The sequence below is a fragment of the Hyla sarda genome, chromosome 2 (assembly GCF_029499605.1).
Source record: "Hyla sarda isolate aHylSar1 chromosome 2, aHylSar1.hap1, whole genome shotgun sequence".
NCBI classification, from domain to species: domain Eukaryota; kingdom Metazoa; phylum Chordata; class Amphibia; order Anura; family Hylidae; genus Hyla; species Hyla sarda.
This window is the reverse complement of record NC_079190.1, coordinates 5602440-5626172: the sequence shown is the minus strand read 5'-3', so window position 1 is coordinate 5626172 and position 23733 is coordinate 5602440. Positions and strand designations below refer to the sequence as shown.

Sequence of the window (23733 nt, the reverse complement as noted above, 5' to 3'; positions counted from 1 at the left end):
GGAGGCGATAGGCCCAATATTACCTCAGAGTTTTAACCCTCACCCTGGCGTCACGAGTGACAGGGGGTTAAACTAACCCCTCATATACTACAGCAACATCCAACTACCCTACACCCCCACCAAGGCACCACGTATATATGTACAGCTGGTATAAGTTATATATCTCCTGTGTATAGTGATATGGACCATGTTGGTATAACCTGGGTATATACTGTATATAATTATATATGTACAGCTGGTATAAGTTATATATCTCCTGTATATAGTGATATGTACCATGCTGGTATAACCTGGGTATATACTGTATATAATATATATGTACAGCTGGTATAAGTTATATATACTGTATATAGTGATATGGACCATGCTGGTATAACCTGGTATATACTGTATATATATATATATATATATATATATATATGTACAGCTGGTATAAGTTATATATCTCCTGTATATAGTGATATGGACCATACTGGTATAACCTGGTATATACTGTATATAATATATATGTACAGCTGGTATAAGTTATATATACTGTATATAGTGATATGGACCATGCTGGTATAACCTGGTATATACTGTATATAATTATATATGTACAGCTGGTATAAGTTATATATCTCCTGTATATAGTGATATGGACCATACTGGTATAACCTGGTATATACTGTATATAATATATATGTACAGCTGGTATAAGTTATATATCTCCTGTATATAGTGATATGGAAAATGCTGGTATAACCTGGGTATATACTGTATATAATTATATATGTACAGCTGGTATAAGTTATATATCTCCTGTATATAGTGATATGGACCATGCTGGTATAACCTGGGTATATACTGTATATAATTATATATGTACAGCTGGTATAAGTTATATATCTCCTGTATATAGTGATATGGACCATGCTGGTATAACCTGGTATATACTGTATATAATTATATATGTACAATATATTCCTAATTTCCGCCACTTCCTCTCCTGTTGCGATTCCTTCAGGCTCAGAAACCAATCACAAAAGCGGCTTTGATTCCCTGAACTCAATTATATCGTCTGTAATGTTCGGCCGCCTTCATCCTGTAGATCTTGTGATTGAGTTCAGACAATAGACAGGTGAGTGGCGGAGCGGTGAGCAGAGCGCAGCGCCAATTACTACAGACTGAAGGTAAGTGCCACCAGGGGAAGAGACTCAATAGTGTCCGCCGCTGATTAACATGCCCGAGGGGACAGCACGTAATTACCCCAGGACGGGGCAGCCAAGTGGCGCAGTTATAACCCATTCATGTTTCAGGTTAATCAGCAAAAGTGCAGAGAGTAAAGGAACAATTATTGTGTGATATCTCATGTCCTCAAAAGAGCGAAACATTCATCCAGAAAGACATCACACACAAAATAACAACAGAGAGGAACATGAAAAGTCTCCTCTAGATGAGAGACTGCACCACGGAGAGGATTCCTTCACCATAATCATTATTACTGATACATTCTAATACTATATCTACTATAGACAAGAGCATGACTACTATAATACTGTCCCTATATACAAGAATATAACTACTATAATACTGCTCCTATATACAAGAATATAACTACTATAATACAGCTCCTATATACAAGAATATAACTACTATAATACTGCTCCTATATACAAGAATATAACTACTATAATACTGCTCCTATATACAAGAATATAACTACTATAATACTGCTCCTATATACAAGAATATAACTACTATAATACTGCTCCTATATACAAGTATATAACTACTATAATACTGCTCCTATATACAAGAATATAACTACTATAATACTGCTCCTATATACAAGAATATAACTACTATAATACTGCCCCTATATACAAGAATATAACTACTGTAATACTGCTCCTATATACAAGAATACAACTACTGTAATACTGCTCCTATATACAAGAATACAACTACTGTAATACTGCTCCTATATACAAGAATACAACTACTGTAATACTGCCTCCTATATACAAGAATACAACTACTGTAATACTGCCTCCTATATACAAGAATACAACTACTGTAATACTGCCTCCTATATACAAGAATACAACTACTGTAATACTGCCTCCTATATACAAGAATACAACTACTGTAATACTGCCTCCTATATACAAGAATACAACTACTGTAATACTGCCTCCTATATACAAGAATACAACTACTGTAATACTGCCTCCTATATACAAGAATACAACTACTGTAATACTGCCTCCTATATACAAGAATACAACTACTGTAATACTGCCTCCTATATACAAGAATACAACTACTGTAATACTGCCTCCTATATACAAGAATACAACTACTGTAATACTGCCTCCTATATACAAGAATACAACTACTGTAATACTGCCTCCTATATACAAGAATACAACTACTGTAATACTGCCTCCTATATACAAGAATACAACTACTGTAATACTGCCTCCTATATACAAGAATACAACTACTGTAATACTGCCTCCTATATACAAGAATACAACTACTGTAATACTGCCTCCTATATACAAGAATACAACTACTGTAATACTGCCTCCTATATACAAGAATACAACTACTGTAATACTGCCTCCTATATACAAGAATACAACTACTGTAATACTGCCTCCTATATACAAGAATACAACTACTGTAATACTGCCTCCTATATACAAGAATACAACTACTGTAGTACTGCCTCCTATATACAAGAATACAACTACTGTAGTAAAGCCCGGTATGGAGAAGTGAGGTAGGTTCCTGTAGGATATATTGGCACGTTGTGTCTAGGACGTGGGGTTCAGTAGTCAGTGACAGTACACAGTGTTGCGGTGGCTCTGTAGGGTGCTGGGATGTGTGAATTACTTGGTGTTAGTAAACACATATAGATGGACAATGTGATGAGGTGCACAGTAACGTCAGGACTCAGTGACTGTCTCACACATAGAGGCGTCTCACTGTGTGCGGAAATGGAAATTATCACCGCCTCATCACATCAGAGATCAGCAGCAACAACCACCACCTCATCACATCAGAGATCAGCGGCAACAACCACCACCTCATCACATCAGAGATCAGCGGCAACAACCACCACCTCATCACAGCAGAGATCAGCAGCAACAACCACCACCTCATCACATCAGAACAGAGATCAGCGGCAACAACCACCACCTCATCACATCAGAGATCAGCAGCAACAACCACCACCTCATCACATCAGAACAGAGATCAGCGGCAACAACCACCACCTCATCACATCAGAGATCAGCAGCAACAACCACCACCTCATCACATCAGAACAGAGATCAGCGGCAACAACCACCACCTCATCACAGCAGAGATCAGCAGCAACAACCACCACCTCATCACATCAGAACAGAGATCAGCGGCAACAACCACCACCTCATCACAGCAGAGATCAGCAGCAACAACCACCACCTCATCACATCAGAGATCAGCAGCAACAACCACCACCTCATCACATCAGAACAGAGATCAGCGGCAACAACCACCACCTCATCACATCAGAACAGAGATCAGCAGCAACAACCACCACCTCATCACATCAGAACAGAGATCAGCGGCAACAACCACCACCTCATCACAGCAGAGATCAGCGGCAACAACCACCACCTCATCACATCAGAACAGAGATCAGCGGCAACAACCACCACCTCATCACAGCAGAGATCAGCAGCAACAACCACTGCCCCATCACATCAGAACAGAGATCAGTGGCGACCACCACCACCTCATCACAGCACAGCAGAGATCAGCAGCAACAACCACCACCTCATCACATCAGAGATCAGCAGCAACAACCACTGCCCCATCACATCAGTGATATACCAGTGTATACCTCCATTTAACCAGTGTATACCCCCATATAACCAGTGTATACCTCCATATAACCAGTGTATACCCCATATAACCAGTGTATACCCCCATATAACCAGTGTATACCTCCATATAACCAGTGTATACCTCCATATAACCAGTATATACCTCCATATAACCAGTGTAAACCCCCATATAACCAGTGTATACCTCCATATAACCAGTGTATACCCCCATATAACCAGTGTATACCCCCATATAACCATTGTATACCCCCATTTAACCAGTGTATACCCCCATTTAACCAGTGTATACCCCCATATAACCAGTGTATACCTCCATATAACCAGTGTATACCCCCATTTAACCAGTGTATACCTCCATATAACCAGTGTATACCCCCATATAACCAGTGTATACCTCCATTTAACCAGTGTATACCCCCATTTAACCAGTGTATACCTCCATATAACCAGTGTATACCCCCATATAACCAGTGTATACCCCCATATAACCAGTGTATACCCCCATATAACCAGTGTATACCCCCATATAACCAGTGTATACCTCCATATAACCAGTGTATACCCCCATATAACCAGTGTATACCTCCATATAATCAGTGTATACCTCCATATAACCAGTGTAAACCCCCATATAACCAGTGTATACCTCCATATAACCAGTGTATACCTCCATATAACCAGTGTATACCCCCATATAACCAGTGTATACCCCCATATAACCATTGTATACCCCCATTTAACCAGTGTATACCCCCATATAACCAGTGTATACCCCCATATAACCAGTGTATACCCCCATATAACCAGTGTATACCCCCATTTAACCAGTGTATACCCCCATATAACCAGTGTATACCCCCATATAACCAGTGTATACCCCCATATAACCAGTGTATACCCCCATATAACCAGTGTATACCTCCATATAACCAGTGTATACCCCAATATAACCAGTGTATACCCCCATATAACCAGTGTATACCTCCATATAACCAGTATATACCCCCATATAACCAGTGTATACCCCCATATAACCAGTGTATACCCCCATATAACCAGTGTATACCCCCATATAACCAGTGTATACCTCCATATAACCAGTGTATACCCCCATATAACTAAGACACCTTTATGAGGGAGATTTATCAAAACCTGTGCAGAGAAAAAGTTGATCAGTTGCCCATAGCAACCAATCAGATCGCTACTTTGATTTTTCAGAGACCTCTTACAAAATGAAAGAAGTGATCTGATTGGTTGCTATGGGCAACTGGGCAATATTTTTGCTGCACAGCTTTTGATAAATCCCCTTTATATAACCAGTATATACCCATATAATCAGCAAACCCCCATATACCCTTTATACCTATATAACCAGTATACGCCTATATAACCAGTACACCTCTATATAACCAGTATACCTCTATATAACCAGTATACCTCTATATAACCAATATCTACATTTTGTGTAATCTGTTTATACCTCATTTAACCACTAAACCTCCAAATAATCAGTATGGGGGGGGAGATTCATCAACACCAGTGTATGGTAGAGCTTTTTTTTACCCCTTTCTGCTGCGAGTATTTGTCATTTACCTGCGCAAAATTTACTAAACTTGCGCACGGGTCTCTGTGAATCATGTGCAGTAATAGAATCCAGCCCATCTCAGATATAAGGCAGACTTGTACGTGTGCTCCGAGCTGGTGTATATTTGCGCAAGAAAAAAAAGACGCAGTTAATAAATTCATGTCTACAGGAAAAACGTCTCTACGGTACACCTGAAGGGTGACATCTTTAGAAAAAGTTCCACCAAAACAGACGCACAAAAAGAACGCAGGAAATGACTATATATAGACTGATGAATCCCCCCTATGTCTCTATATAACAAGTACACCTCTGTATAACCAGTATATACCTGTATAACCAGCATTTACCTCCAAATAACCAGTATACCTCTATATAACCAGTATATACCTGTATAACAAATACACCTCTATAGAACCAGTATATACCCGTATAACCAGTATATATCTCCAAATAACCAGTATACCTCTATATAACCAGTATATACCTATATAACAAATACACCTCTATAGAACCAGTATATACCTGTATAACCAGTATATACCTGTATAACAAATACATCTCTATAGAACCAGTATATACCTGTATAACCAGTATATATCTCCCAATAATCAGTATACCTCTATATAACCAGTATATACCTGTATAACAAATACACCTCTATAGAGCCAGTATATACCTGTATAACCAGTATATATCTCCCAATAACCAGTATACCTCTATATAACCAGTATATACCTATATAACAAATACACCTCTATAGAACCAGTATATACCCGTATAACCAGTATATATCTCCAAATAACCAGTATACCTCTATATAAACAGTATATACCTATATAACAAATACACCTCTATAGAACCAGTATATACCTGTATAACCAGTATATACCTGTATAACAAATACACCTCTATAGAACCAGTATACCTCTATATAACCAGTATATACCTATATAACAAATACACCTCTATAGAACCAGTATATACCTGTATAACCAGTATATACCTGTATAACAAATACACCTCTTTAGAGCCAGTATATACCTGTATAACCAGTATATATCTCCCAATAACCAGTATACCTCTATATAACCAGTATATACCTGTATAACCAGTGTGTCCCTATATAACCAGTATACCCCTATATAATACCCTATATATACCCCTACATAACCTCACCTGTGTCCTTATACATCATACAGAGACCCAGTCCACATAGTTTTACCTCATTGCATTATTATTCACCCCCCTTCAGTACCTCGTTTACAGTACGCAGCACCTCCGCCTTAGTTTCCATGAAGTCATTGTGCTGTATATATCCAAGGATCTCCTTACCTGAGTTTCCCCTCCGGAGGCAGCTCATGGTAGGGGTCATCGCACACCAGCCGACCCTCGGCGTCCAGCAGGTAGATGAAGGCATTGTCCTGAAATACAGAAAACATGGTGAGGGGGGAGTCTATGGATTACGCCAATGACCTCCATTATAGAGTATTCTGGTCACCCAGTCGCCCTCTTCTATACACAGACCCTTCCTCACCCTTCTGCATCTTGTTGGATGTTATGGGTGTGAACAGAGTCAAGTCCCTGTGCTATGCCAGTACCTCACAGAGATGTCGTCCAAGACCATGGTCACGATCCTAACATAGGTAACGATAGACCCAGAAGACAAATCCGTCATCACTAGACAAGAGCGAAGAGTCAACCAGATCAGGACTGAAGACCTAGTCAAGAGGGGTCTAGCAAGTCAGGGCAAACTAGAAGATTCAGGGATAGAATATGTGTGCACATAGCAGTGACATCATCAGACAGTGCTGGTGTACACAGTAGTGACATCATCAGACAGTGCTGGGTGTACACAGTGGTGACATCATCAGACAGTGCTGGGTGTACACAGTGGTGACATCATCAGACAGTGCTGGGTGTACACAGTGATGACATCATCAGACAGTGCTGGGTGTACACAGTAGTGACATCATCAGACAGTGCTGGGTGTACACAGTAGTGACATCATCAGACAGTGCTGGGTGTACACAGTGGGGACATCATCAGACAGTGCTTGGTGTACACAGTGATGACATCATCAGGCAGTGCTGGGTGTACACAGTGGTGACATCATCAGACACTGCTGGGTGTACACAGTGGTGACATCATCAAACAGTGCTTGGTGTACACAGTGATGACATCATCAGACAGTGCTGGTGTACACAGTGATGACATCATCAGACAGTGCTGGGTGTATAAAGCGGTGACATCATCAGACAGTGCTGGGTGTACACAGTGGTGACATGATCAGACAGTGCTGGGTGTACACAGTGGTGACATCATCAGACAGTGCTGGGTGTATACAGTGGTGACATCATCAGACAGTGCTGGGTGTACACAGTGATGACATCATCAGACAGTGCTGGGTGTACACAGTGATGACATCATCAGACAGTGCTGGGTGTATAAAGCGGTGACATCATCAGACAGTGCTGGGTGTACACAGTGGTGACATCATCAGACAGTGCTGGGTGTACACAGTGGTGACATCATCAGACAGTGCTGGGTGTACACAGTGGTGACATCATCAGACAGTGCTGGGTGTACACAGTGGTGACATCATCAGACAGTGCTGGGTGTACACAGTGGTGACATCATCAGACAGTGCTTGGTGTACACAGTGGTGACATCATCAGACAGTGCTTGGTGTACACAGTGATGACATCATCAGACAGTGCTGGTGTACACAGTGATGACATCATCAGACAGTGCTGGGTGTATAAAGCGGTGACATCATCAGACAGTGCTGGGTGTATAAAGCGGTGACATCATCAGACAGTGCTGGGTGTACACAGTGGTGACATGATCAGACAGTGCTGGGTGTACACAGTGGTGACATCATCAGACAGTGCTGGGTGTATACAGTGGTGACATCATCAGACAGTGCTGGGTGTACACAGTGATGACATCATCAGACAGTGCTGGGTGTACACAGTGATGACATCATCAGACAGTGCTGGGTGTATAAAGCGGTGACATCATCAGACAGTGCTGGGTGTACACAGTGGTGACATCATCAGACAGTGCTGGGTGTACACAGTGGTGACATCATCAGACAGTGCTGGGTGTACACAGTGGTGACATCATCAGACAGTGCTGGGTGTATACAGTGGTGACATCATCAGACAGTGCTGGGTGTACACAGTGGTGACATCATCAGACAGTGCTTGGTGTACACAGTGATGACATCATCAGGCAGTGCTGGTGTACACAGTGATGACATCATCAGAAAGTGCTGGTGTACACAGTGATGACATCATCAGACAGTGCTGGGTGTATAAAGCGGTGACATCATCAGACAGTGCTGGGTGTACACAGTGGTGACATCATCAGACAGTGTTGGGTGTACACAGTGGTGACATCATCAGACAGTGCTGGGTGTATACAGTGGTGACATCATCAGACAGTGCTGGGTGTACACAGTGGTGACATCATCAGACAGTGCTGGGTGTACACAGTGGTGACATCATCAGACAGTGCTGGGTGTATACAGTGGTGACATCATCAGACAGTGCTGGGTGTACACAGTGGTGACATCATCAGACAGTGCTGGGTGTACACAGTGGTGACATCATCAGACAGTGCTTGGTGTACACAGTGATGACATCATCAGGCAGTGCTGGTGTACACAGTGATGACATAATCAGACAGTGCTGGGTGTACACAGTAGTGACATCATCAGACAGTGCTGGGTGTACACAGTGATGACATAATCAGACAGTGCTGGGTGTACACAGTAGTGACATCATCAGACAGTGCTGGGTGTACACAGTGATGACATCATCAGACAGTGCTGGGTGTACACAGTGGTGACCTCATCAGACAGTGCTGGGTGTATACAGTGATGACATCATCAGACAGTGCTGGGTGTACACAGTGGTGACATCATCAGACAGTACTGGGTGTACACAGTGATGACATCATCAGACAGTGCTGGGTGTACACAGTGGTGACATCATCAGACAGTGCTGGGTGTACACAGTGATGACATCATCAGACAGTGCTGGGTGTACACAGTGGTGACATCATCAGACAGTGCTGGGTGTACACAGTGGTGACATCATTAGACAGTGCTGGGTGTACACAGTGATGACATCATCAGACAGTGCTGGGTGTACACAGTGATGACATCATCAGACAGTGCTGGGTGCACATAGCAGTGACATAATCAGACAGTGCTGGTGTACACAGTAGTGACATCATCAGACAGTGCTGGGTGTACACAGTGGTGACATCATCAGACAGTGCTGGGTGTACACAGTGGTGACATCATCAGACAGTGCTGGGTGTATACAGTGGTGACATCATCAGACAGTGCTGGGTGTAAACAGTGGTGACATCATTAGACACTGATGGGTGTACACAGTGGTGACCTCATCAGACAGTGCTGAATGCACATGGTGGTGACATCATCAGACAGTGCTGGTTGTACACAGTGGTGACATCATCAGACAGTGCTGGGTGTACACAGTGGTAACATCATTAGACAGTGCTGGGTTCACACAGTGAGGACATCATTAGACACTGATGGGTGTACACAGTGGTGACCTCATCAGACAGTGCTGGTGTACACAGTGGTGACATCATCAGACAGTGCTGGGTGAACACAGTGGTGACATCATCAGACAGTGCTGGGTGAACACAGTGGTGACATCATCAGACAGTGCTGGGTGAACACAAAAATGAAATCATTAGACAGTGCTGGGTGTACACAGTGATGACATCATCAGACAGTGTTGGGTGTACCCAGTGGTGACATCATCAGACAGTGCTGGGTGCACACAGTGATGACATCATTAGACAGTGCTTGGTGCGCAGTGATGACATCATTACATTGATGGGTGTACACAGTGGTGACATCATTAGACAGTGCTGGTGTACACAGTGGTGACATCATCAGACAGTGCTGGGTGAACACAGTGGTGACATCATCAGACAGTGCTTGGTGTACACAGTGATGACATCATCAGGCAGTGCTGGTGTACACAGTGATGACATCATCAGAAAGTGCTGGTGTACACAGTGATGACATCATCAGACAGTGCTGGGTGTATAAAGCGGTGACATCATCAGACAGTGCTGGGTGTACACAGTGGTGACATCATCAGACAGTGTTGGGTGTACACAGTGGTGACATCATCAGACAGTGCTGGGTGTATACAGTGGTGACATCATCAGACAGTGCTGGGTGTACACAGTGGTGACATCATCAGACAGTGCTGGGTGTACACAGTGGTGACATCATCAGACAGTGCTGGGTGTATACAGTGGTGACATCATCAGACAGTGCTGGGTGTACACAGTGGTGACATCATCAGACAGTGCTGGGTGTACACAGTGGTGACATCATCAGACAGTGCTTGGTGTACACAGTGATGACATCATCAGGCAGTGCTGGTGTACACAGTGATGACATAATCAGACAGTGCTGGGTGTACACAGTAGTGACATCATCAGACAGTGCTGGGTGTACACAGTGATGACATAATCAGACAGTGCTGGGTGTACACAGTAGTGACATCATCAGACAGTGCTGGGTGTACACAGTGATGACATCATCAGACAGTGCTGGGTGTACACAGTGGTGACCTCATCAGACAGTGCTGGGTGTATACAGTGATGACATCATCAGACAGTGCTGGGTGTACACAGTGGTGACATCATCAGACAGTACTGGGTGTACACAGTGATGACATCATCAGACAGTGCTGGGTGTACACAGTGGTGACATCATCAGACAGTGCTGGGTGTACACAGTGATGACATCATCAGACAGTGCTGGGTGTACACAGTGGTGACATCATCAGACAGTGCTGGGTGTACACAGTGGTGACATCATTAGACAGTGCTGGGTGTACACAGTGATGACATCATCAGACAGTGCTGGGTGTACACAGTGATGACATCATCAGACAGTGCTGGGTGCACATAGCAGTGACATAATCAGACAGTGCTGGTGTACACAGTAGTGACATCATCAGACAGTGCTGGGTGTACACAGTGGTGACATCATCAGACAGTGCTGGGTGTACACAGTGGTGACATCATCAGACAGTGCTGGGTGTATACAGTGGTGACATCATCAGACAGTGCTGGGTGTAAACAGTGGTGACATCATTAGACACTGATGGGTGTACACAGTGGTGACCTCATCAGACAGTGCTGAATGCACATGGTGGTGACATCATCAGACAGTGCTGGTTGTACACAGTGGTGACATCATCAGACAGTGCTGGGTGTACACAGTGGTAACATCATTAGACAGTGCTGGGTTCACACAGTGAGGACATCATTAGACACTGATGGGTGTACACAGTGGTGACCTCATCAGACAGTGCTGGTGTACACAGTGGTGACATCATCAGACAGTGCTGGGTGAACACAGTGGTGACATCATCAGACAGTGCTGGGTGAACACAGTGGTGACATCATCAGACAGTGCTGGGTGAACACAAAAATGAAATCATTAGACAGTGCTGGGTGTACACAGTGATGACATCATCAGACAGTGTTGGGTGTACCCAGTGGTGACATCATCAGACAGTGCTGGGTGCACACAGTGATGACATCATTAGACAGTGCTTGGTGCGCAGTGATGACATCATTACATTGATGGGTGTACACAGTGGTGACATCATTAGACAGTGTTGGGTGTACACAGTGATGACATCATCAGACAGTGCTTGGTGTACACAGTGGTGACCTAATCAGACAGTGCTGGGTGCTAACAGTGATGACATCATTAGACAGTGCTGGGTGTACACAGTGATGACATCATTAGACAGTGCTGGGTGCTAACAGTGGTGACATCATTAGACAGTGCTGGGTGTACACAGTGATGACATCATCAGACAGTGCTGGGTGTACACAGTGATGACATCATCAGACAGTGCTGGGTGTACACAGTGATGACATCATTAGACAGTGCTGGGTGTACACAGTGGTGACATCAATAGACAGTGCTGTGTACACAGTGATGACATCATTAGACAGTGCTGGGTGTACACAGTGATGACATCATCAGACAGTGCTGGGTGTACACAGTGGTGACCTCATCAGACAGTGCTGGGTGTACACAGTGGTGACCTCATCAGACAGTGCTGGGTGTACACAGTGGTGACCTCATCAGACAGTGCTGGGTGCTAACAGTGATGACCTCATCAGACAGTGCTGGGTGCTAACAGTGATGACATCATCAGACAGTGCTGGGTGCTAACAGTGATGACATCATCAGACAGTGCTGGGTGTACACAGTGATGACATCATCAGACAGTGCTGGGTGTACACAGTGATGACATCATTAGACAGTGCTGGGTGTACACAGTGGTGACATCATTAGACAGTGCTGGGTGTACACAGTGGTGACATCATTAGACAGTGCTGGGTGTACACAGTGATGACATCATTAGACAGTGCTGGGTGTACACAGTGATGACATCATTAGACAGTGCTGGGTGTACACAGTGGTGACATCATTAGACAGTGCTGGGTGTACACAGTGATGACATCATCAGACAGTGCTGGGTGCTAGAGAGGAGAATGTGGCCCAGGCTTAATGTGTCGCCACCAAATACACAGTTGAAGCTCTGTTTTGAGTTGTTCACTGTAAGTCAGTCTCCTGAATCTCTCCAGTGCACTTAGAAAATCTGAATATGCATCAAGCTAATAACTAAACCCTCATGCACATGTCTATATTGTCCATTGCTCTCATTAGTATCACATCTCTTCTCAGCTACTTTGCAGTCTGTGTCTTCTCCACCGGGCGCCTCCGGATGTCTCATCGATAGGTCACCCAGGAGTTCGGGTCAATACACAGGATCGGAGGTTATTGAATGCACAGAATTATCTTCTGATAAGAAAAAACAATGAATAGTGACAATTGATTTGTTGTTGTCTCTAAGAAAAGGACTGAAATGGCTGAAGAGCCAGAAATATCCTGAGATCCCTCCGGCCCATCTACGGGTCGGGTATTGATAAATCTGGGGGCTCCCGAGACGCTTCCATATTCCCCAATGTATGACGTAGTGAATGGCTGGAGGTTGGGGTCAATGTTATGAGTCATTGCAAAAAGGTCTTCAAAAAAGCTGAAGGTATCGACCATCACAGATGGAGAGCGCTATCTATTGTATTTATTATGTCCCTATGATTGAAGCTGAATGTTCCTAAATCCAACAGAGACAGATGACGCTTCTCAGATACTTATTCCTTGGAGGGGTCATTTACCATAGACCCCCTGTAGACCACCAAACTAGACCCCCAGTCCATCTATGTGACTACATTGTAGACCAAGTCCAGACCCTCAGCCCATCTATATGTCTATATATTTTAGACCCCTATCCAGACCCTCAGCCCATCTATATGACTATATATTGTAGACCAAGTCATGACCCTCAGCCCATCTATGTGACTATATATTATAGAACAAGTCCAGGACCTCAGCCCATCTATGTGACTATATATTGTAGACAAAGTCCAGGACCTCAGCCCATCTATGTGACTATATATTGTAGACCAAGTCCAGACCCTCAGTCCATCTATGTGACTACATTGTAGACCAAGTCCAGACCCTCAGCCCATCTATGTGACTATATATTGTAGACCAAGTCATGACCCTCAGCCCATCTATGTGACTATATATTATAGAACAAGTCCAGGACCTCAGCCCATCTATGTGACTATATATTGTAGACAAAGTCCAGGACCTCAGCCCATCTATGTGACTATATATTGTAGACCAAGTCCAGACCCTCAGTCCATCTATATGACTATATATTGTAGACCAAGTCCAGACCCTCAGTCCATCTATGTGACTATATATTGTAGACAAAGTCCAGGACCTCAGCCCATCTATGTGACTATATATTGTAGACCAAGTCCAGACCCTCAGTCCATCTATGTGACTACATTGTAGACCAAGTCCAGACCCTCAGCCCATCTATGTGACTATATATTGTAGACCAAGTCCAGACCCTCAATCCATCTATATGACTATATATTGTAGACCAAGTCCAGACCCTCAGTCCATCTATGTGACTATATATTGAAGACAAAGTCCAGGACCTCAGCCCATCTATGTGATTATATATTGTAGACCAAGTCCAGACCCTCAGCCCATCTATATGACTATATATTATAGAACAAGTCCAGGACCTCAGCCCATCTATGTGACTATATATTGTAGACAAAGTCCAGGACCTCAGCCCATCTATGTGACTATATATTGTAGACCAAGTCCAGACCCTCAGTCCATCTATGTGACTACATTGTAGACCAAGTCCAGACCCTCAGCCCATCTATATGTCTATATATTGTAGACCCCTATCCAGACCATCAGCCCATCTATATGACTATATATTGTAGACCAAGTCCAGACCCTCAATCCATCTATATGACTATATATTGTAGACAAAGTCATGACCCTCAGCCCATCTATGTGACTATATATTGTAGACCCCTATCCAGACCCTCAGCCCATCTATGTGGCTATATATTGTAGACCAAGTCCAGGACCTCAGCCCATCTATGTGACTATATATTGTAGACAAAGTCCAGGACCTCAGCCCATCTATGTGACTATATATTGTAGACCAAGTCCAGACCCTCAGTCCATCTATGTGACTACATTGTAGACCAAGTCCAGACCCTCAGCCCATCTATATGTCTATATATTGTAGACCCCTATCCAGACCATCAGCCCATCTATATGACTATATATTGTAGACCAAGTCCAGACCCTCAATCCATCTATATGACTATATATTGTAGACAAAGTCATGACCCTCAGCCCATCTATGTGATTATATATTGTAGACCAAGTCCAGGACCTCAGCCCATCTATGTGGCTATATATTGTAGACCAAGTCCAGACCCTCAGCCCATCTATGTGACTATATATTGTAGACCAAATCCAGGACCTCAGCCCATCTATGTGACTATATATTGTAGACCAAGTCCAGGACCTCAGCCCATCTATATGACTATATATTGTAGACCAAGTCCAGACCCTCAGCCCATCTATGTGACTATATATTGTAGACCAAGTCCAGGACCTCAGCCCATCTATGTGACTATATATTGTAGACCAAGTCCAGACCCTCAGCCCATCTATGTGACTATATATTGTAGACCAAGTCCAGACCCTCAGTCCATCTATGTGACTATATATTGTAGACCAAGTCCAGACCCTCAGGCCATCTATGTGACTATATATTGTAGACCAAGTCCAGACCCTCAGCCCATCTATGTGACTATATATTGTAGACCAAGTCCAGACCCTCAGTCCATCTATGTGGCTATATATTGTAGACCAAGTCCAGACCCTCAGTCCATCTGTATGACTATATATTGTAGACCAAGTCCAGACCCTCAGTCCATCTATATGACTATATATTGTAGACCAAGTCCAGACCCTCAGTCCATCTATGTGACTATATATTGTAGACCAAGTCCAGACCCTCAGCCCATCTATGTGATTATATATTGTAGACCAAGTCCAGACCCTCAGCCCATCTATGTGATTATATATTGTAGACCAAGTCCAGACCCTCAGTCCATCTATGTGGCTATATATTATAGACCAAGTCCAGGACCAAAGCCCATCTATGTGACTATATATTGTAGACCAAATCCAGGACCTCAGCCCATCTATGTGACTATATATTGTAGACCAAGTCCAGACCCTCAGGCCATCTATATGACTATATATTGTAGACCAAGTCCAGACCCTCAGCCCATCTATGTGGCTATATATTGTAGACCAAGTCCAGAACCTCAGCCCATCTATGTGACTATATATTGTAGACCAAGTCCAGACCCTCAGTCCATCTATGTGGCTATATATTGTAGACCAAGTCCAGACCCTCAGCCCATCTATGTGGCTATATATTGTAGACCAAGTCCAGGACCTCAGCCCATCTATGTGACTATATATTGTAGACCAAGTCCAGGACCTCAGCCCATCTATGTGACTATATATTGTAGACCAAGTCCAGGACCTCAGCCCATCTATGTGACTATATATTGTAGACCAAGTCCAGACCCTCAGCCCATCTATGTGATTATATATTGTAGACCAAGTCCAGACCCTCAGTCCATCTATGTGGCTATATATTATAGACCAAGTCCAGGACCTCAGCCCATCTATGTGACTATATATTGTAGACCAAGTCCAGGACCTCAGCCCATCTATGGGACTATATATAGTAGACCAAGTCCAGACCCTCAGCCCATTTATTTGACTATATATTGTAGACCAAGTCCAGGACCTCAGCCCATCTATGTGACTATATATTGTAGACCAAATCCAGGACCTCAGCCCATCTATGTGACTATATATTGTAGACCAAGTCCAGACCCTCAGCCCATCTATGTGGCTATATATTGTAGACCAAGTCCAGACCCTCAGCCCATCTATGTGACTATATATTGTAGACCAAGTCCAGGACCTCAGCCCATCTATGTGACTATATATTGTAGACCAAGTCCAGACCCTCAGTCCATCTATGTGACTATATATTGTAGACCAAGTCCAGACCCTCAGGCCATCTATGTGACTATATATTGTAGACCAAGTCCAGACCCTCAGCCCATCTATGTGACTATATATTGTAGACCAAGTCCAGACCCTCAGTCCATCTATGTGGCTATATATTGTAGACCAAGTCCAGACCCTCAGCCCATCTATATGACTATATATTGCAGACCAAGTCCAGACCCTCAGTCCATCTATATGACTATATATTGTAGACCAAGTCCAGACCCTCAGTCCATCTATGTGACTATATATTGTAGACCAAGTCCAGACCCTCAGCCCATCTATGTGATTATATATTGTAGACCAAGTCCAGACCCTCAGTCCTTCTATGTGACTATATATTGTAGACCAAGTCCAGACCCTCAGCCCATCTATGTGGCTATATATTGTAGACCAAGTCCAGGACCTCAGCCCATCTATGTGACTATATATTGTAGACCAAATCCAGGACCTCAGCCCATCTATGTGACTATATATTGTAGACCAAGTCCAGGACCTCAGCCCATCTATGTGACTATATATTGTAGACCAAGTCCAGGACCTCAGCCCATCTATGTGACTATATATTGTAGACCAAGTCCAGACCCTCAGTCCATCTATGTGACTATATATTGTAGACCAAGTCCAGACCCTCAGGCCATCTATGTGACTATATATTGTAGACCAAGTCCAGACCCTCAGCCCATCTATGTGACTATATATTGTAGACCAAGTCCAGACCCTCAGTCCATCTATGTGGCTATTTATTGTAGACCAAGTCCAGACCCTCAGCCCATCTAGATGACTATATATTGTAGACCAAGTCCAGACCCTCAGTCCATCTATATGACTATATATTGTAGACCAAGTCCAGACCCTCAGTCCATCTATGTGACTATATATTGTAGACCAAGTCCAGACCCTCAGCCCATCTATGTGATTATATATTGTAGACCAAGTCCAGACCCTCAGCCCATCTATGTGATTATATATTGTAGGCCAAGTCCAGACCCTCAGTCCATCTATGTGGCTATATATTGTAGACCAAGTCCAGGACCTCAGCCCATCTATGTGACTATATATTGTAGACCAAGTCCAGAACCTCAGCCCATCTATGTGACTATATATTGTAGACCAAGTCCAGACCCTCAGCCCATCTATGTGACTTTATATTGTAGACCAAGTCCAGACCCTAAGCCCATCTATGTGACTATATATTGTAGACCAAGTCCAGACCCTCAGCCCATCTATGTGATTATATATTGTAGACCAAGTCCAGACCCTCAGCCCATCTATGTTACTATATATTGTAGACCAAGTCCAGACCCTCAGCCCATCTATGTGACTGTATATTGTAGACCAAGTCCAGACCCTCAGCCCATCTATGTGACTATATATTGTAGACCAAGTCCAGACCCTCATACCATCTATGTGACTATATATTGTTGACCAAGTCCAGACCCTCAGTCCATCTATGTGACTATATATTGTAGGCCAAGTCCAGACCCTCAGCCCATCTATGTGACTATATATTGTAGACCAAGTCCAGACCCTCAGTCCATCTATGTGACTATATATTGTAGGCCAAGTCCAGACCCTCAGCCAATCTATGGGACTATATATTGTAGACCAAGTCCAGACCCTCAGCCCATCTATGTGACTATATATTGTAGACCAAGTCCAGACCCTCAGCCCATCTATGTGACTATATATTGTAGACCAAGTCCAGGACCTCAGCCCATCTATATGACTTAATATTGTAGACCAAGTCCAGACCCTCAGTCTATCTATGCGACTATATATTGTAGACCAAGTCCAGGACCTCAGCCCATCAATGTGACTATATATTGTAGACCATGTCCAGACCCTCAGCCCATCTATATGACTATATATTGTAGACCCCTATCCAGACCCTCATCCCATTTATATGACTATAAATTGTAGACCAAGTCCAGGCCCTCAGCCCATCTATGTGACTATATATTGTAGACCAAGTCCAGCCCCTCAGCCCCTCTATATAACTATATATTGTAGACCAAGTCCAGACCCTCAGCCCATCTATGGACTATATATTGTAGATCAAGTCCAGACCCTCAGCCCATCTATGTGATTATATATTGTAGATCAAGTCCAGACCCTCAGTCCTTCTATGTGACTATATATTGTAGACCAAGTCCAGACCCTCAGCCCATCTATGTGACTATATATTGTAGACCAAGTCCAGACCCTCAGCCCATCTATGTGACTATATATTGTAGACCAAGTCCAGACCCTCAGCCCATCTATGTGACTATATATTGTAGACCAAGTCCAGATCCTCAGTCCATCTATGTGACTATATATTGTAGACCAAGTCCAGACCCTCAGCCCATCTATGTGACTATATATTGTAGACCAAGTTCAGACCCTCAGCCCATCTATGTGACTTTATATTGTAGACCAAGTCCAGACCCTCAGCCCATGTATGTGACTATATATTGTAGACCAAGTCCAAACCCTCAGCCCATCTATGTGACTGTATATTATAGACCAAGTTCAGACTCTCAGCCCATCTATATGACTATATATTGTAGACCCTTATCCAGACCCTCATCTCATCTATAGGACTATATATTGTAGACCAAGTCCAGACCCCTCAGTCCATCTATGTGACTATATATTGTAGACCAAGTCTAGGACCTCAGCCCATCTATGTGGCTATATATTGTAGACCAAGTCCAGACCCTCAGCCCATCTATGTGACTATATATTGTAGACCAAGTCCAGACCCTCAACCCATCTATGTGATTATATATTGTAGACCAAGTCCAGACCCTCAGCCCATCTATGTGATTATATATTGTAGACCAAGTCCAGACCCTCATCCCATCTATGTGACTATATATTGTAGACCAAGTCCAGACCCTCAGCCCATCTATGTGACTATATATTGTAGACCAAGTCCAGACCCTCATCCCATCTATGTGACTATTTATATATTGTAGACCAAGTCCAGACCCTCAGCCCATCTATGTGATTATATATTGTAGACCAAGTCCAGACCCTCAGTCCATCTATGTGACTATATATATTGTAGACCAAGTCCAGACCCTCAGGCCATCTATGTGACTATATATATTGTAGACCAAGTCCAGACCCTCAGGCCATCTATGTGACTATATATTGTAGACCAAGTCCAGAGCCTCAGACCATCTATGTGACTATATATATTGTAGACCAAGTCCAGACCCTCAGCCCATCTATGTGACTATATATTGTAGACCATCGGTGCAGGCCCTCAGTCCATCTATGTGACTATATATTGTAGACCATCGGTGCAGGCCCTCAGCCCTTCTATGGACTAGGACCAGGCTTATTTGATTTTTTCCGTCACTCTGTAGCCAAAAGTTTGCATAGGATCTGAATCCCCAAAACGTTAGTAACCTTTTTAACCTGTTTTGCAAGTTGCTTGATTATTATTGCTGTCTTTGTTCATCTTGTCTCTCTCCAAGGTGCTGAAAGACTGTGAGTTCCAACCTGTGACCCTCTAGCTGTTGCAAAACGACAACTCCAAGCAAACCATACTGGGAGTCATAGTTCTTCAACAGCTGAAGAGCCATTGGTTGGAGACTACTGCTTTAAGGGAACACTCTGACAAAACCTGATTCACTGTGTTATGTTTATTGCAGCTCCTCAGGGGCGGAGCCTGACAACACGAGGAGCCAAAGAACAGCAAAGAGATAAATCTGCCTCATCCAGCAACTAGTTAATAAACACGATCTATAGGTGAACACTAAGATCAGAGACCTCGCAGTTTTATGCTTCTTTTCGAGGCGTCCCTGTCCAAGGTGCTGAACCAGAATATTACTAATGTTGTGCTCAGTTCTGCAACTTTTTTAAGGAAAGATCCCCCCATTTTAGATTGTTTCCTAATCCCAGATTTTGGTGGAAAGAAGAAAGCAGCAATGTTTTTCTAATCCTGGATAACTTATTTGACTCAGAAATAAAGTTTAGGAAAGCAGATTTTCTAAGATGGAAAACCCCTGTAATAGAAGTCCTCTGTACAGGATTCTTTTCACAAAGAGCGCTGTCTAGCGGGAGGGCTTCTCTACTCCTGCATTACAGACAGCCCATTAATATGGATGGACATTGTGAAATTCTTCATTTTACCTGTTGTGGCGCTGTAGGGAAATTGAACACTTACTGTTTCTGCCACCCAATCAGGGTGCCTCCAGCTGTTGCAAAACTACAACCCCCAGCATGCCTGAACAGCTGAAGGCCATCAACAGAAAGTCTTCAATTTCCCTACAGCACCTCAACAGGAGAAATGAAGTATTACACAGCTCTCATTGGAATTAATAGGCTGTTCATGTAAAGAATGAGAGGGCTGGGTCCTCCAGGATGAAGAATCTTTTTTGGAACCATTGTCCTCACTGGCCAATAGATGAGGCCATCTTTCCCCAGATGTCACTCAATGCACCGAGCACCAGACGGATCTGGAATGACAATGGAGGAGCCGATAGATGAGGTTTTCTCTGCTCAGATACAATGTGATCAATATTAACCACAGGCTTCTGTTCTTCTGCCTCACACTATCATATGAGAGGAATAGGAATGAAGCCGCCGCTGGTTACATGTCTGCAGCCGGCACCAGGCTTCCTGCCGAGGAGGGTCGCACACTTTGATCAGTCGCTTTTGATTAGTCAGGACGGCACTTGATACGTGGAGGACTAGAGGACGGGATGTGTTCACTATAACAAGGTTCACTTCATTAAAGCTGCAAATATTCTGTATAAAGGGCAAAGATAAATGTAACCCAGGGAACTCAGCTCTCCAGTGCCAACAGGGGCCCGGATGGCTACATACTGACCCACATTGACACTTGGGGTACAGGATCATGACACGCTGACATTTAGGGTACAGGATAATGACACTTACACTTGGGGTACAGGATAATGACACTTGGGGTACAGGATGATGACACTGACACTTGGGGTACAGAATAATAACACTTGGGGTAAAGGATAATAACAGTTGGGGTACAGGATAATAACACTTGGGGTACAGGATGATGATACTTGGGGTACAGGATGATGACACTGACACTTGGGGTACAGGATAATAACACTTGGGGTACAGGATGATGATACTTGGGGTACAGGATGATGACACTGACACTTGGGGTACAGGATAATAACACTTGGGGTACAGGATGATAACACTTGGGGTACAGGATGATGATACTTGGGGTACAGGATGATGACACTTGGGGTACAGGATGATGACATTGACACTTGGGGTACAGGATAATAACACTTGGGGTACAGGATAATGACACTTGGGGTACAGGATAATGACACTTGGGGTACAGGATGATGACACTGACACTTGGGGTACAGGATGATGACACTTGGGGTACAGGATGATGATACTTGGGGTAAAGGATAATAACACTTGGGGTACAGGATGATAACACTTGGGGTACAGGATCATGACACGCTGACATTTAGGGTACAGGATAATGACACTTACACTTGGGGTACAGGATGATGACACTTGGGGTAAAAGATAATGACACTTGGGGTACAGGATGATGACACTTGGGGTACAGGATGATAACACTTGGGGTACAGGATCATGACACACTGACATTTAGGGTACAGGATAATGACACTTACACTTGGGGTACAGGATGATAACACTTGGGATACAGGATGATGACACTTGGGGTACAGGATGACACTTGGGGTACAGGATAATAACACACTGACATTTGGGGTACAAGATAATAACACACTGACACTTGGGGTACAGGATAATGACACGCCGACACTTGGGGTACAGGATAATGATACGCTGGCACTTGGCGTACAGAATACTGACACACGGACACTTGGGGTACAGGATAATGACACTTGGGGTACAGAATGACATTTGGGGTACAGGATGACACTTGGGGTAAAGGATAATGACACTTGGGTTACAGGATAATAACACACTGACACTTGGGGTACAGGATAATGACACACTGACACTTGGGGTACAGGATAATGACACGCTGACACTTGGGGTACAGGATGACACTTGGGGTACAGGATAATGACACGCTGACACTTAGGGTACAGGATAATGACACGCTGACACTTGGGGTACAGGATAATGACAAGCTGACACTTGGGGTACAGGATAATGACACTTGGGGTACATGATAATGACACTTGGGGTACAAGATGACATGCTGGCACTTGGGGTACAGGATACTGACACGCTGACACTTGGGGTACAGGATAATGACATGCTGACACTTGGGGTACAGGATAATGACACGCTGACACTTGGGGTACATGATAATGACACGCTGACACTTGGGGTACAGGATAATGACACATGGGGTACAGGATAATGACACGCTGACACTTGGGTTACAGGATAATGACCTGCTGACACTTGGGGTACAGGATAATGACATGCTGACACTTGGGGTACAGGATACTGACATGCTGACACTTGGGGTACAGGATAATGACACTTGGGGTACAGGATAATGACACGCTGACACTTGGGGTACAGGATAATGACACGCTGACACTTGGGGTACAGGATAATGACATGCTGACACTTGGGGTACAGGATACTGACACGCTGACACTTGGGGTACAGGATAATGACACGCTGACACTTGGGGTACAGGATACTGGCACGCTGACACTTGGGGTACAGGATAATGACACACTGAC

At 43.7% G+C, this 23733-nt stretch overlaps 1 protein-coding gene across 4 annotated transcripts in view; it reads right to left on the bottom strand.

Annotated features, from left to right (window-relative positions):
* Positions 1–23733, bottom strand: part of PDE2A (phosphodiesterase 2A) — a 762902-nt gene that overhangs the window by 260843 nt on the left and 478326 nt on the right. For all 4 annotated transcript variants that reach the window (XR_008889432.1, XM_056561064.1, XM_056561065.1 and 1 more), the window contains one exon: positions 6799–6887. Coding sequence is in view for 3 of the 4 variants with exons in the window: in XM_056561064.1 (XP_056417039.1) it covers positions 6799–6887 (89 nt within the window). In the remaining variant the exon portion in view is untranslated. The remainder of the gene's footprint in view (positions 1–6798; positions 6888–23733) is intronic.